The following is a 14001-nucleotide window of genomic DNA, read 5'->3' as shown; positions in this document are numbered from 1 at the left end:
GCTATAAATTCAAAATTTACAATAAAAGTAAATAAAGATAACGTGCAAAATAGATTAAAAACTTTGAAAAAAAAGATGATTATTGTTTTATAAATGTTCAAACGAGGTAGTGAGTTTGGTTGGAATAACATAACAAAACAAATTGAAGAACTAGAGGAGGTTTGGGACGCATTAATCAACGTATACATTGTTATTTTATTCATGTTCGCTTGTGATTTTTTTTTTTTTCAATTGTTATTGTCCTAAAATAATAAAATGTTTTATATTGCATTTGGTTTTTTAAAAAGATATTTTCTAGAATTTAAATTTTCAGATTTTAATGTGTTACATGACATTTTATTTCTTGTTTTATGTACACCATGATTAATTATTCTAATCTTAATATTTGGCTTTACGAACACAACTAATATTAAAAGAATTATTAATTTTTAAACTTTGGATTATTTGATTTAATTTATGATTTATAAAGAGTAATTTAGTAAAATTTATAATTTTAAATTCAAATTTTTTTCCAAACAAAAAATGAAATTTCAAATTTATAGATTTTAAATTCAATTTCAATTCTAATTTCAATTTTAATTCCAATTTCAATTTTTTTAAAAATCAAAACCACTCTGTTATGTTAAAAAGGGTAAATATAATATCCGACAATCTCACATGTATATCCGTGAAACGATTGATGAATCTTTTACATGAAATGAATCAACTCGATCTATATTTAAAATATAAAAAAAAACATTTTTTAATAGATCAAATCAAACACAAAATAACAAAATTGTTTAGTGAAACAACCTCGTAAAAAATTGTTGTGTTATAAAAAATATATATATATATTGGAACTAAATAGACAAAATCATCCAAGGTGTAAATGGAAATACCCCTATTTTAATTGTTAAAGATCCTTACAAGAAAGCATAGATTTCAAACATAAAAAGAAACAAAAAGCACAGCAATCAATTAGCTTTTTTATAACCCCTAAACTATCATCTTATTCCAATCAAGCCCCTACCGGCTCAGCCACCGCAGGTTTCCCCTTCGGAGGCCGTCCACGTTTTTTCCCGGTAACAGAGCTAGCGGGTTTCGGTTTCGGTAGCGGCGGCGGATCAGACGGGTATTGAGACTTAGGGGGCCGTCCACGGGGGCGCGCAGGGGGGAGGACAGTTCCCGGAGGAAGTGGTGCTTTCGGCTTCGGGGGACGGCCGCGGCCGCGGGGAGTTGGCGAGTTGGGGTCGGCTTTCAGGTAGTTGTTCTTGATAAGAAGAAGCTGCCCGGCGGATTTCATGCCGTTGAGATGACGGGTGAGTAGCGTGGAGTGAGCGGGAGGGAGGTCTCCGTATCGGGACTCGATGTACTTGGAGATTGCCGATTTGTTCGAGCCGTTGTTCTCGTTCAACTCTTCAATGGCTGTTAAAATCATCTGTGGAGAGGACAAATCAAAATACCAGGTTGCAATTAAACAAGTAATAAGAAAGAGAGGATTTGGAGAAATTCCAGGGAGAACAACTATGAACAAGTCCTCAAACACTCGTAATTTGATATGTAAACAGTCCACTTAAAATGCACAGAAACTGTTCGATATAATGCATAAGCTTCGAAATTCTACTGTGTAGCTAAAGTAGAGATTCATCGGGAAAATCTTCTATAAAAAAAATTAAATTAAAATTTTAAAAAAAACCAAAAAAATCGACGAGGAAATCATTTCAATTTTCACCAAAAACTTCTATAAACGGACAATTTGGACGACCAAAACTTCTAAATGCAATTGTAGCTTGAGAAATCTACCATAAAAACACGCATTCCCATGAAAAAAAAATCCAAACAATTTTTCAAGAAAATGGTGGGCTCAAAAGAGTAATTCCATACCTCCGGATACTGAGGCAAAGTCGGCGGAATCACATCATTCGCCGGAGCTGATGGTTGGGGATAAAAATTGAGCTGTTCTTCAGCCGCCATTACCGGAAACAATTTGTCAAAATCCCTCCAAATTTCGAATCCTAGAGCGAATTAATTAAGACAACGAAATAATGGGAAGAACGAGATTTCTGTAAGAAACTGCGTCTGTAATTCTAGTTGTGGAGAAGGGATTAAAAAGGTGAACAGAGCGGAGCTAGATCTGGGACACGGGATTACATCCGACGGCTAGAGATGTATTTCTTGGTTTTCATCTAACGGTGACTCTGATATATGCTATAGTGACATGGATCAATGACATGGCTTTTTTTTTTTTTTTAAATGTTTCGCCTTTTAGGATCTGTTTGAATAAGTATTTTAAAACTTTCTTTTTGTTTTCAGAAAAACAACACAAATAGAGATGGCAATGGGTCGGGTTTACCCGCCCGAGACCCGCCCCGCCATAGTATATATATATATATAAATTTAAAATATACATTTATATATATAAATATAAAATATATATGTAATATTAATAATATATAATTATATTTTTATACTAAATAATTAATATTTTATCAATAATTTGAGTGTATAATATTATTGGATTGAAATAAATTTATTTTATTATAATATGTTTAGCATAAAAATATATAATTATAATATTTTTTGGCTAATAATTATAAATTAATTAATTACAAGTTGATAAATTTTAACTTGTGAGAATATTTTTTTGTCTTAAATATCAATATATATTTGAAATTTAATTTAATGGTTTTTTTTTAATTTTTAAACCTTTTAATTTAATAAATTTAAAAATATTTAATTTTTGACGGGTTCAACAGGTTTAACTCGGATTGGACCCGCCGGGTTCGCGGGACGGGACGGGACGGGACGGGACGGGGCGGGGCCAAAGGAAGGCGGGGCGAGTCTCGGGCGCGAACATCACGCGGTATACATGAAATCCCTGCACACTAGTGTGCAGGGGAAAATTACTATATATATATATATATATATATATATATATATATATATATATATATATATAAATTTTAAAAAAAATTTATACTATCTTATTTAACGTTGAGTAGGTGATAGAAATTACTTGGTATGTTGGTATGGCATAATTTTAAATTTAAATTTTAAAAAAATCCCCTTATTTATTTTTTCTCTACCACGTTTACACACTTAACTTTTCTACCGCTCATCTTCCCACGTTTCTTCCTCAACTTCCTTTACAAATTTTAAAATCAAAGTTCTTATATATCAAAACCGTTCTCTGCCGACTACCTTCACCCCACTGCATAAAATAATACACATCCACGTGAAGATGGATCTATCTTGGAATGGTGTTTGCGGGAACACGTGCAGGTTTTGTTCTTTTTATCCTTATGTCTTTTTTCAGATCAAAACTGGTGTGAAATTCTATGCTTTCTTTATTGTTTTTTGACGTGCTTTTGAAATTATAGATGATGTAGTCTTTAGGTGATTATTTTCTCGATGCTAGATGTTGTCTGATCGAATTTGCCGTACTAATTTTTACAATGGATCTTTAAAGTTTATTTCATGTCTATTACGTACGTCTCATATTTTATTCCAGGAAAAAAATTTCAAACAAAAAAGAGAAGTGAGAGGGTTAGAGGCTTTCAACCTTATTGCCACTTCAAATTTTCATCTATCTTCGAGTGCACAGAACATTTTAAAAATTTTACTGGTTCATCATTTCGATAAGGTTTGGCCCTTCACATGTACCCTTTATTTCTCTTATGGTTGATTCCTCACCTCTTCTTAAACTTCTCCATCATGACCCTAATCATCCTAATTGTTGATATCCAACACTCATAAATAAAAAATGAAGACGAGGGTACTGGAACAAACATGGGTCGTGAGGGATAAAGCCGAGCAAAGTCGATGTCGACCAAAATAGTTCGAAAAAGCAATCGATTTGTGAAAGGTATTTCATCAAGTCTTTATGATGGGTACAGTTTTTAAACCCAATTGATCTTCTTCTGGTGTCCACTGTCTAACACATATGAACTAATATATTTTGATTTCTTTTTCAGTTACTTATTTAAAATTAAATTCAGTAACATCTATGAAGAATCATATATCGAGCCCACTGATCATGTTGAATTTTTATTAGTAAATGAGGTAAGAAATCAAACTTATTCTTCAACGAATTGCTACTTGCTATTACTTTGCATTGTGATGTTTAAACTTCGGTGTAACCTTGCAGAATTTAAGAGTAAGATTGGTCATGTCATCATTGTTATGGTTTTCTATTGAAAGACAAAAAAAAAAAAAAAAAAAAAAGTGGTACCTCATTATGTAGGTCTCTGGTAGTTTTTTTTCCCCAATGGTATATTAGTTATGTTGTTTCTTTAAGTACAAAGTAACTGAGCTATTTTTTTTTTTTTTTGGTGATTGCGAATGTTTTTTTAACACATGATATAATTAATAGGTATTTGTTAAAAAAATCGTTCATGCCTCTAATCATTCGTGTTCACGAGTTCTTATTTTTTTTTAATGTTTTTTGTGTAACAAAAAGGTTTCTATCGACAATATATATGTGATTGCTATGGAAAAATTATTGACTTTGAATTAAACAGATTATATGACTTGATGAAATGGATTAGCAAGGTCATCTGTTCTTCTGTTTTTACCTTTTATGCAGTGTTAATCACGATTTTAGAGTTTGAAGTAAGAAAATTAGTATTTTAATTTACGTATCCATTTGCATTGAATTTCTCATTATATGAATTTTTATATATCTTTTTTCTATTATATTACGCATGAGACTCTTTTAGAATATGGTGCGTTGGTATGTCAAAATCAAAATTTGAAAATTTAAAATCATACAAACTGCTTTGAGCCTTTGACACGTGAGTGCACTATGCCCCGAAATTGTTTTAACGTTTTATCGTGATATGTTTTATATTTGTGTTCGTGAATATTTGGTAAATTTCATACTCTAACTTCTCCCACTTTTTTCTAACTTCTTCCACGTATTATTCAACTGCTTTCAATGGTATTTATTATTTTCTTTCAGTTTTATTTATTTACTAAACTCTGTTTGAATCAAAATATTTTTTCTGTTCACAAGTGTAGTTGGGGAAAAAACTGAAGTATAAAACAAGCACTCATGGATGGGGAGAGAAAGGAAAAGGAGTATGTGGAGTAAATTTACAAAAAGTTCAGTTTTTTTTTTACTCTCTCGGTGTTTGTAAATTTTGAAGTACATATTTTTCTGTTTTGTAGTAATTTCCACCTATGAGGGTTGGAAGTCGAGTGAATTTTCTTATTTTTAGAAAGAAATTGAGTCGATCTATTTGCAGATTTCCAAGTGTTTAATTGGTTTTATTTTGATTTTCTTTTTTCTTTTACTTTTTTTGTGTGTGTAGATGTTAATACCAAAAGAGGATAGGAGATGGAACTGCATAAAACAATGAGGTCGAGAGATTGAGAATGGGATTGGAGGTTCGGTCTTCTCCCATGCTCCGAGACTCCGTGGATGAAAGTGTTCCCGTTCCTTAGATAGGCCAAGCACATTAAACATATTTTTTTCTTTGTCTTTGCTTTTTTATGCCACATTTTTTTGTTACGCATGCAACGTGTGTGCCACGATTGCTAGTATATATATATATATATATATATATATATATATATATATATATATATATATATATATATATATTTGTGTGTTTGTGTATATATATTAATTAGTATTTTTAATATTTTCATACGATCAGTACAATCTTTTTTATAAAATTATTGTAAAAAAATTTTTAAAATGTTTTTAGTTTTGATGATAACAAACAACAATTCATTGTTATAGATCAAACTGTTTTTACTTTTATTTTCATCACAGGTAAATAGTCAGTTCAAGACAGTTCAAGATTGTCAAATACTCAATGGTTCATAAGCTCAAACTAGCAGTTTAGAACCACTCAAGCAAGATCAGTCAGTCTAAGACCAGTTCTAGAACAATTCAAGACTGTCAACAGTTTAGAAGGATTGAACTTCTCAAACAAGCCAACTACTCAAATCATATCTAAATGTTTCAACCGTTGACACTCTGTCAACTGGCCATAATAGTTCAAACCACCAACCGTTGAAGATATTACTGTTGAACTGATAAATCCACTTCAATATACGTGTAAGAGAAGTCATTTTTTGCGTACTTCGACAGTAGAAAAATTGATGGTCATAAATGAGAAAGAAACAGACATTCAAATCTTTACTTAAGAAGTATCTGTGGAAAGTATACTTTAAGAGTCGCAGCAACCGCTCTTTTTCATTTCAGGAAAGAGTCTTATATCGTATTAATGAGAAGGTACGTACAAAGATTAAAGATGAAATAAGTCATCGAAATTTTTTATGACCATAATCAACTTATTTTATTTGGTCTGGTCATTTCCTTCATACATTTATGTGAGCTTTTTCCATATTTATTTTGCAGTGGTACATGTTTAAAATTTCAGTTGCATACTTCTCTTGAGAAATGAATATCCCTGCCTTTGACTGTTCAACGTTAATGCCCAGAAAGTTATGCAACTCTTCCAAATCAGTCCTGTCAAATTCATTCATCATTGAGATTTTAAAATCCATTAACATCTTCAAATGATTATCCGTGAAAATAAGATTATCAGCATATAGACTTACAACCATAACACCTTCATTTGGATTCTTTTTGATATAGAGAGTATGCTCAAAATGACATTTTTCAAAACCAAATTTAATGAAATAATCATTAATTCGACCATACCATGCACGGGGTGATTGCTTCAACCCGTATAATGTCTTCTTGAGTTTGTACACTTTATCTTCCTCACATTTTCTAACAAATCCAAGTGGTTGCTCGAGATAAATTTCTTCTTGAAGATAACCATTCCAAAAAGCTAATTTCACATCCATTTGAAACAATTTCCAACCATTTTGGGCAGCAAGAGAAATAATCAACCGAATTGTATCAAGTCTAGAAAGAGGATCAAATACCTCGTTGAAATCCTCTCCTTCTTTTTGTTTGTACCCCTTTGCGACTAACCTTGCTTTATATTTGTTAACAGAACCATCTTGATTGGTCTTCGTCTTAAAAATCCATTTTACACCAATTGAAGGTTTATGCGAAGGTAGAGAAGTAAGCTCCCAGTATCATTCTTTTCAATAGACTTGATTTCTTCTTTCATTTCTTAATTTCAATTTTCTTCTTTGGATGCTTTTTCAAAGGTAATTGGATCTTCTCCTGCAAAGAATGCAAATAACACCTGATTTGTTGCATCAAGTTCTTTTGTTTCATCATAAATATCTCTAAAGCTCCTTGTTTGTCTTTTCGCTGTCAATGGTGAATCTTGTGCACGTTTATTTTCTCCATCATTTCTATCACCATTATTTTGATTAACTTCTTTGGACTCTCCTTCTTCAAAGTCAAGAATCTGTAAATCTGATGAACTTGAATAATCTGAAAAATCAAAAGAATCTTTTTCATCAAATCGAACATCCCTGCTAATCACAAATTTCTTTGTTTTCGGATTGTAAAACTTGTAAGCTTTAGTCCTCTCACTGTATCCAATGAAGATGCACTTTTCAGCCTTATCATCAAGTTTAGTTTGCAAAGAATCTGGAATGTGTGAATAAGTAAGACAAATCAAATGTTTTCAAGTGATTAACATTTGGTTTCTTGCCATACCAAGCTTCATTAAGAGTAGTATTTTGCAAACTCTTTTTGGGTGACCTGTTGATTAAATAAACATCACACGAAACCTCTTCAGCCCAAAGCCTGGCATATGATTTTTGTTCAACATGCATTGAACCATATCCATGATCGTCCTGTTTTTTCGCTCTGCAATTCCATTTTGTTGTGGGGTATATCTTGCCGTCAATTCATGTCTAATACCATTGCTTTGACAAAAATCCTCAAATGAAGAAGATATAAATTCTCCACCTCGGTCACTTCTCAAATTTTTGATTTGATGACCACCAAGCTTCTCAACTTGAAATTTGAACTTTTTGAAACAAGAAAGAGATTCAAACTTTTCTTTGACAAAATAGACCCAAAATTTTCTTGTATAATCATCAATAAATAACAAGAAATATTTGTTACCTCCAAGAGATGGAACTCGGATGGGACCGCAAAGATCGTTATGGACAAGCTCCAAAGGTGATCATGATACTCAATTTTATTTAGATGGAAATGACTCTCGGTGTTGTTTTCCAAACTAACAATCTTTACAAACTTCACTTATGGCATCAATTTCGAGAAACCCTTGAACAATGGATTTGTTTGATAACTCGTTCAAACTCCAAAAATTGAGGTGACCAAACCTGTCATGCCATAACTTGGATACTTCGTCACTAGCAGTAAGATAACAAGAGGAATTCAAAACATCAAGGTTTAGTGCAAACAAGTTATTTGAGCCAAAAAAAATTTTTGCAACCAACTGATTTTTTTTCTTCATGGTGCAAAAATCACCAACAAAGTGAATATCAAAACCTTTCTTCAATAGAAGACCAATTCTAAGCAAATTACTTTGCAATCCAGGGACATAAAAAATACCTCGGACATCTTCTCAACCTTCCCATTTTTGGCTTTGAAAGTAATTTCTCGTACACCTTGAATTTTTTAGGACTTTGCATCTCCAATTCACCTGCCCATTGTTAGATTCCTAAAATGTTGAAAATAAACTTTTATTTCTCGTCATGTGCTTACTAGCCCCACTATCCAAATACCAAATATCACCGACATTGTCGTTCGAGGCAATTAACAAAGTTTCAGAATTTTTTGCTTTATTTTCATGAATCAAACCTGCTGGCATTTTTTCCGAATATAGAAACTGCTGGGTACCAGTGATGTTTAATGGTGTGCTAGGATGAGACGTTGGAGAATTTTAATTTAGTATGGAGACTTAGCAAGAAAAAGAAATATGCGGAAGAAATTACGAAAACAAGAAGAAAATGATAGAAGAATAAACAACCGAGAGAAACAAGAGATAATTGGAGGAATTGAATTTTTTTCCTTCATTCATCAATCTAGCCTATTTATAGGCAACAATACAACACTAAAATATGATTCAACACGTGCATCATATTAAATGAAACGTGACTCCTTACAACACAATTCATTTACGGAGCCTACACGTTTTGACAATATGAATATCACATGCATTTAATTGTATAATAGCCGACAAGCATTAATTATTTCATGCACTCGACATTCTCAGCCTACCAACTATGACCAATGAAGTTGTTTGCCACATTATTCTAGATGCGTACAAATTAATATTTTACACTCCTCTTTAATTTGTAATGCATATACTATTCTTGAATTGTTCTAATTTTTTGGAAGATACTGGCTTTGTGAATGGATCTGCTATTTGTTCTTCAGTGCTAACAAAATTTAGTTGAATTTCTCCGTCATTGACGAGATTTCTGATAAAATGATGACGAAGTTCAATGTGTTTTGATCTGGCACAAAAAACAGGATTTTTCGTCATAGCTATAGCAGACATATTGTCACAAAATATTTTCGTAGGACTTTTTGACTCTTGTTGTAAATTTTTTAGAATTTTTTGTAGTCATATTGCTTCACAAGCAGCATCAGTAGTAGCATTATATTCAGCTTCGGCAGATGAAAGTGCAACTATCTTCTGTTTTTTAGAAGACCAAGAAATTGGTTTTGTACCAATACAGAATACATATCCAGATGTTTTTTTCCTGTTATCAATTGATCCAGCCCAGTCACTGCCAGTGTAGCCAATTAGGCTATTGTCATCTTCTCTGGTATATTTTATACCATGATTTTTTGTTCCTTTCAAATATCGCAGTATTCTTTTTGCAGCGTAAAAATGAATTTGACTTGGGTCACTTATGAATCTGGATATCATGTTTACTGAATGAACAATATCTGGTCTGGTGTTAGTGAGGTACATTAATGAGCCCACTAAACTTCGATAAATTGTTGGATTGACCTTTTTTGCTCCATCATTTTTCTGTAATTTTTTATTTAAGACCATTGGAGTTGTGACAGGATTACACAGAGACATATTGAATTTTTTTAACAAATATTCTGTATATTTTTCTTGAGAAATTAATATTTCTCCTTTCCTTTGTTGCACTTGAATGCCAAGAAAATATTTCATAAGGCCCAGATCTGTCATCTCGTATTCTTTCATCATGGTCTTTTTGAATTCTTGTAGCATCAGAGGGTTAGTGTCAGTATATATCAAATCATCAACATAAAGGCACACGATCAAAAATTCATTTGTACCTCCATTTTTTGACATAAAGTGATGGCTCACTTGGGCTTTGATGGAATCCATTATTGATGAAGTAACTGTCAATTTTACTATTCCATGCCCGAGGTGCTTGTTTCAAGCCATAAAGTTCTTTGTGAAGGCGATAAACCATGTTTTCTTTGCCTTTCACTACGTAGCCATGTGGTTGTTCTATGTAGACTTCTTCTTGCAATTCTCCATTTAGAAAAGCTAATTTGCCATCAAGTTGATAGGCTGGCAGCTCCTTTTGTGTAGCAATAGCAAGTACAATGCAAATTGTTTCCATTCTCGCAACAGGTGAAAATGTTTCATTAAATTCAATCTTAGGCTGTTGTAAGTAGCCTTTTGCAACAAGTCGAGCTTTATGTTTTTGGATTGATCCATCTTCATTGAATTTGTTTTTGTAGATCCACTTTAATCCGACCACATTTTTATTTTTTGGGAGATCAACCAAGCTCCAGGTTTGATTTTTCCGAATAGTGGTCATTTCATCATCCATGGCTTTTTGCCAGATTTTTTTTTTTCACGGCCTCTTCAAAATTTTTTAGTTCACAAGAGAAAAATGCAACATTTGATAAATCATAAATTTCTCTTAGTGAACGTACCTTTCTCACAGGGGATTATGAATCAGAATCTGAGTCAAATATATTTTGGCTGCGTATTGCATCTATTGTAGAACTTGCACCAGAATCTTCTGTTTATTTTGATTCAATGGAATTTTTATTCTCCCAGTCTCATGCTTTCATTTAATCAAAGTGTACATCTCTTGAAATTGTCAACTCGTTTGTTTTTGGATTAAACAAACGATAGGATTTTGATTCATCACTGTAGCCAATAAAAATATATATTTCACCTTTTTCGTCGAATTTCTCTCGTCGTTGTGAAGGAATGAGAGAATAAGTCAGACATCCAAAACCCGAAAGTGTTTGATTTTTGATTTGTGCTTGTGCCAAGCTTCGTAAGGAGTTTTATTTGGATTGGCCTTGGTAAGTGATTTGTTGAGGATGTACACAACAGTATTGACAACTTCCGCCCAAAAGATGTTGGGAATACCTTTTGCTTTCAACATGCTTTTTGGCCATTTCGACAATGGTTTGATTTTTTCTTTCAGCTACACCATTTTGTTGAGGTGTGTATCGAGCTGTCAACTACCTCCGGATTCCTTCTTGACTGCAATAATTTGAGAATTCTTTGGACAATAATTCCCCACAACGATCAGTTCTGAGTGTTTTGAGTTGAAGATTGCTCTCTCTTTCAACCATCTTCTTGAACCGGACAAATACTGCAAAAGCTTCTAATTTTTGCTCCAAGAAGTACACCCACATCATCCTGCTAAAATCATCAACAAAAAGAAGAAAATATTTTTTGTTTTGAAATGACGATGTCCTTGTTGGTCCACAAATGTCCGCATGTATCAGTTCAAGAGGTTGTCTTGCTCTCCAAGCAGTTTTAGGAAAAGGTAATCGATGCATTTTACCATATATACATCCTTCACATGTTTGGTCCAAAAGTTCAATATCAGGGAGTCCAATCACCATGTTTTTCTGTTTCAACAGTCTCAGTCCATGATAGTTCAAATGTCCATATCTCAAATGCCACAAAAGTGATTCTTCAGATTTTTCAAAATTTAATGAGATATTATTATCCAGTGGCATTGTCAACAGAAATACTTTGTTTGGAGCCATTTTTATTTCCGCAATCAGTTTCTTATCTTTGTCCCTAATTTTACATTCACGTTTTTTTAAAATTAACTAAGTAACCATTTTGAATTAATTGTCCAACACTCAGTAAATTTGAAGTAAGATCAGGGACATATAAGACATTTTCAATAAATTTTGTGTTACCTCCTCACGACTACAGTTCCTTTGCCTTCAACAGGTTGCAATTTTCCGTCTCCCATCTTGACTTCCGATGAGAAACTTTCATCAAATTTGATGAAGTAATCCTTGTGTCCTGTCATGTGATTACTGCAACCACTATCCAAGTACCACATATTCAAGGAATTATTGGTCATGTTCATACATTAATAAAACATGATTTTTTTATTGTTCTCCATCGTGAAGTTGGCTTCGTTTCCTTCATTTTTTTGTCTGTGCCAACAATTTTATAAGAGTGGTTTGGAATTTTACAAGTTTTGCATCTATCCCAACAATTTTTTGATTCATGACCCGATTTATTGCAAATAAAACATGAAGAGTTAGAATTGATATTACCACTGCCTCTTTGACTGTTGTTGAAGCGTGGTTTTCCTCTTTCTCATCCACGGAATCGATAATTTTTTAATCCTCCTTTTTTGTTGAAATTGTTGGGATGTGCTTGATTTTCCACCTTCATATTTTTTCTTCTCCGCAATTTTGAGCTTGGACTCAAAGGCTTGCTCAATGGAAGGTCCAATGAATTTACTCATCCTTTTTTCATGGGCTTCTAAAGAACCCATCAACTCCACCATAGTGAGTTTTGAAAAATATTTTGATTCTTCAATTTCAGCCACAACATGTTCAAATTTTTGTGGCAAACTCCGCAGGACTTTTTCAACAATTTTCTTGTCTTCGATGGTGTCTCCGTAAATTTTTATTTGATTGATTATTTCAACTACACGTGAAATAAATGTACGGATTTCTTCGTTATCTTTCATGGCTAAATTATCAAAATCTCGCCATAAAGATTGAATCTTGATGGAGATAACTTTCTCGGACCCTTGAAACTCCAATTTTAGAATATCCCAGGCTTTTTTGCAATTTTCGGCACCCATGATTCTAGGAAAAATGGATCGATTTACACCTTGTTGGATGAACAACAAGGCTTTAGCATCTCTCCTGATATTTTCTCGGTACTCCTTTTGCTTTGCTTGAGTCCACGTGGCCAAGGTTTCGGCATCTGCTGGTTCTGGTATACCATTCTCTACTATATCCCAAAGATCTTGAGAGATAAATAGAGTTTTCATCTGGACTCTCCAAAATTCATAACTTTCCCCATCAAATACTGGAATGGGTGTAGTTAACGAATTTTTAGACATTTTTTTGTATCATAATATTTTTTCAAATGAGAAAATGAACGTGGCTCTGATACCACAATTTTTTTGGGTACAATGGTGTGCTAGGATGAGACGTTGGAGAATTTTAATTTAGTATGGATACTTAGAAAGAAAAAGAAGTATGCGGAAGAAATTACGAAAACAAGAAGAAAATGATAGAAGAATAAACAACCGAGAGAAACAAGAGATAATTGGAGGAATTGAATTGTTTTTCTTCGTTCATCAATCTAGCCTATTTATAGGCAACAACACAATACTAAAATATGATTCAACACATGTAGCATATTAAATGAAACGTGACTCCTTACAACACAATTCATTTACGGAGCCTACACATTTTGACAATTTGAATATCACATGCAATTAATTGTATAATAGCAGACAAGCATTAATTATTTGCATGCACTTGACATTCTCAGCCTACCAACTATGACCAATGAAGCTGTCTCCCACATTATTCTAGATGCGTACAAATTAATATTTTACAGAAATCAACAATCATTTATTTATGCTCAGGTTTATTGCAATGATAACAATTACCATCGGTTTCTTTAACTTGGTAAGTATCTCGATTTCTTCCTCTCTGATAATTTTCAAAGGATTGATTCTTCTCCTTGTCTTTTGAACCTTCATTGCCTTTGGTTTGGTCATGTTGATGATGAGCATATCTTCTTCCTTTTCCTTGTCTGTGGCCTCTTTCTCGTCCGCGATAAGATCCACGGCCTCACGTGAATGTAAACTGAGATTTTAAAGCTTGATCATGAGAAGAAGAGACTTGAGAACTTCTTTGAATAATTCTCACCTCAT

At 33.0% G+C, this 14001-nt stretch overlaps 3 protein-coding genes across 3 annotated transcripts; all 3 read right to left on the bottom strand.

The window, feature by feature from the left end:
• Window positions 1-810: 810 nt before the first annotated feature.
• Window positions 811-2059, bottom strand: LOC140866482 (HMG-Y-related protein A-like). Its single transcript, XM_073271481.1, has 2 exons — window positions 1864-2059; window positions 811-1417 (listed from the first exon to the last, which is right to left on the bottom strand). Exons 1-2 carry the CDS (start codon window positions 1951-1953, stop codon window positions 998-1000), a joined length of 510 nt encoding a protein of 169 aa, XP_073127582.1. The 5' UTR covers window positions 1954-2059; the 3' UTR covers window positions 811-997.
• A 4250-nt stretch (window positions 2060-6309) lies between these two features.
• LOC140862536 (uncharacterized) lies at window positions 6310-8702 on the bottom strand. The gene is made up of 5 exons (XM_073265564.1): window positions 8597-8702; window positions 8444-8534; window positions 8111-8211; window positions 7155-7507; window positions 6310-6978 (listed from the first exon to the last, which is right to left on the bottom strand). The coding sequence occupies exons 1-5, from the start codon at window positions 8700-8702 to the stop codon at window positions 6310-6312; spliced, it is 1320 nt and encodes a 439-aa protein (XP_073121665.1).
• Window positions 8703-10891: 2189 nt separating this feature from the next.
• On the bottom strand, window positions 10892-13370 carry LOC140867036 (uncharacterized). The gene is made up of 3 exons (XM_073272106.1): window positions 12374-13370; window positions 12005-12136; window positions 10892-11489 (listed from the first exon to the last, which is right to left on the bottom strand). Exons 1-3 carry the CDS (start codon window positions 13174-13176, stop codon window positions 11309-11311), a joined length of 1116 nt encoding a protein of 371 aa, XP_073128207.1. The 5' UTR covers window positions 13177-13370; the 3' UTR covers window positions 10892-11308.
• Between the last annotated feature and the right edge of the window lie 631 nt (window positions 13371-14001).

Source organism: Henckelia pumila, chromosome 4 (assembly GCF_033568475.1).
Source record: "Henckelia pumila isolate YLH828 chromosome 4, ASM3356847v2, whole genome shotgun sequence".
NCBI classification, from domain to species: Eukaryota; Viridiplantae; Streptophyta; class Magnoliopsida; order Lamiales; family Gesneriaceae; genus Henckelia; species Henckelia pumila.
The sequence above is the reverse complement of the archived record's forward strand: the minus strand, read 5'-3'. Positions and strand labels throughout refer to the sequence as shown.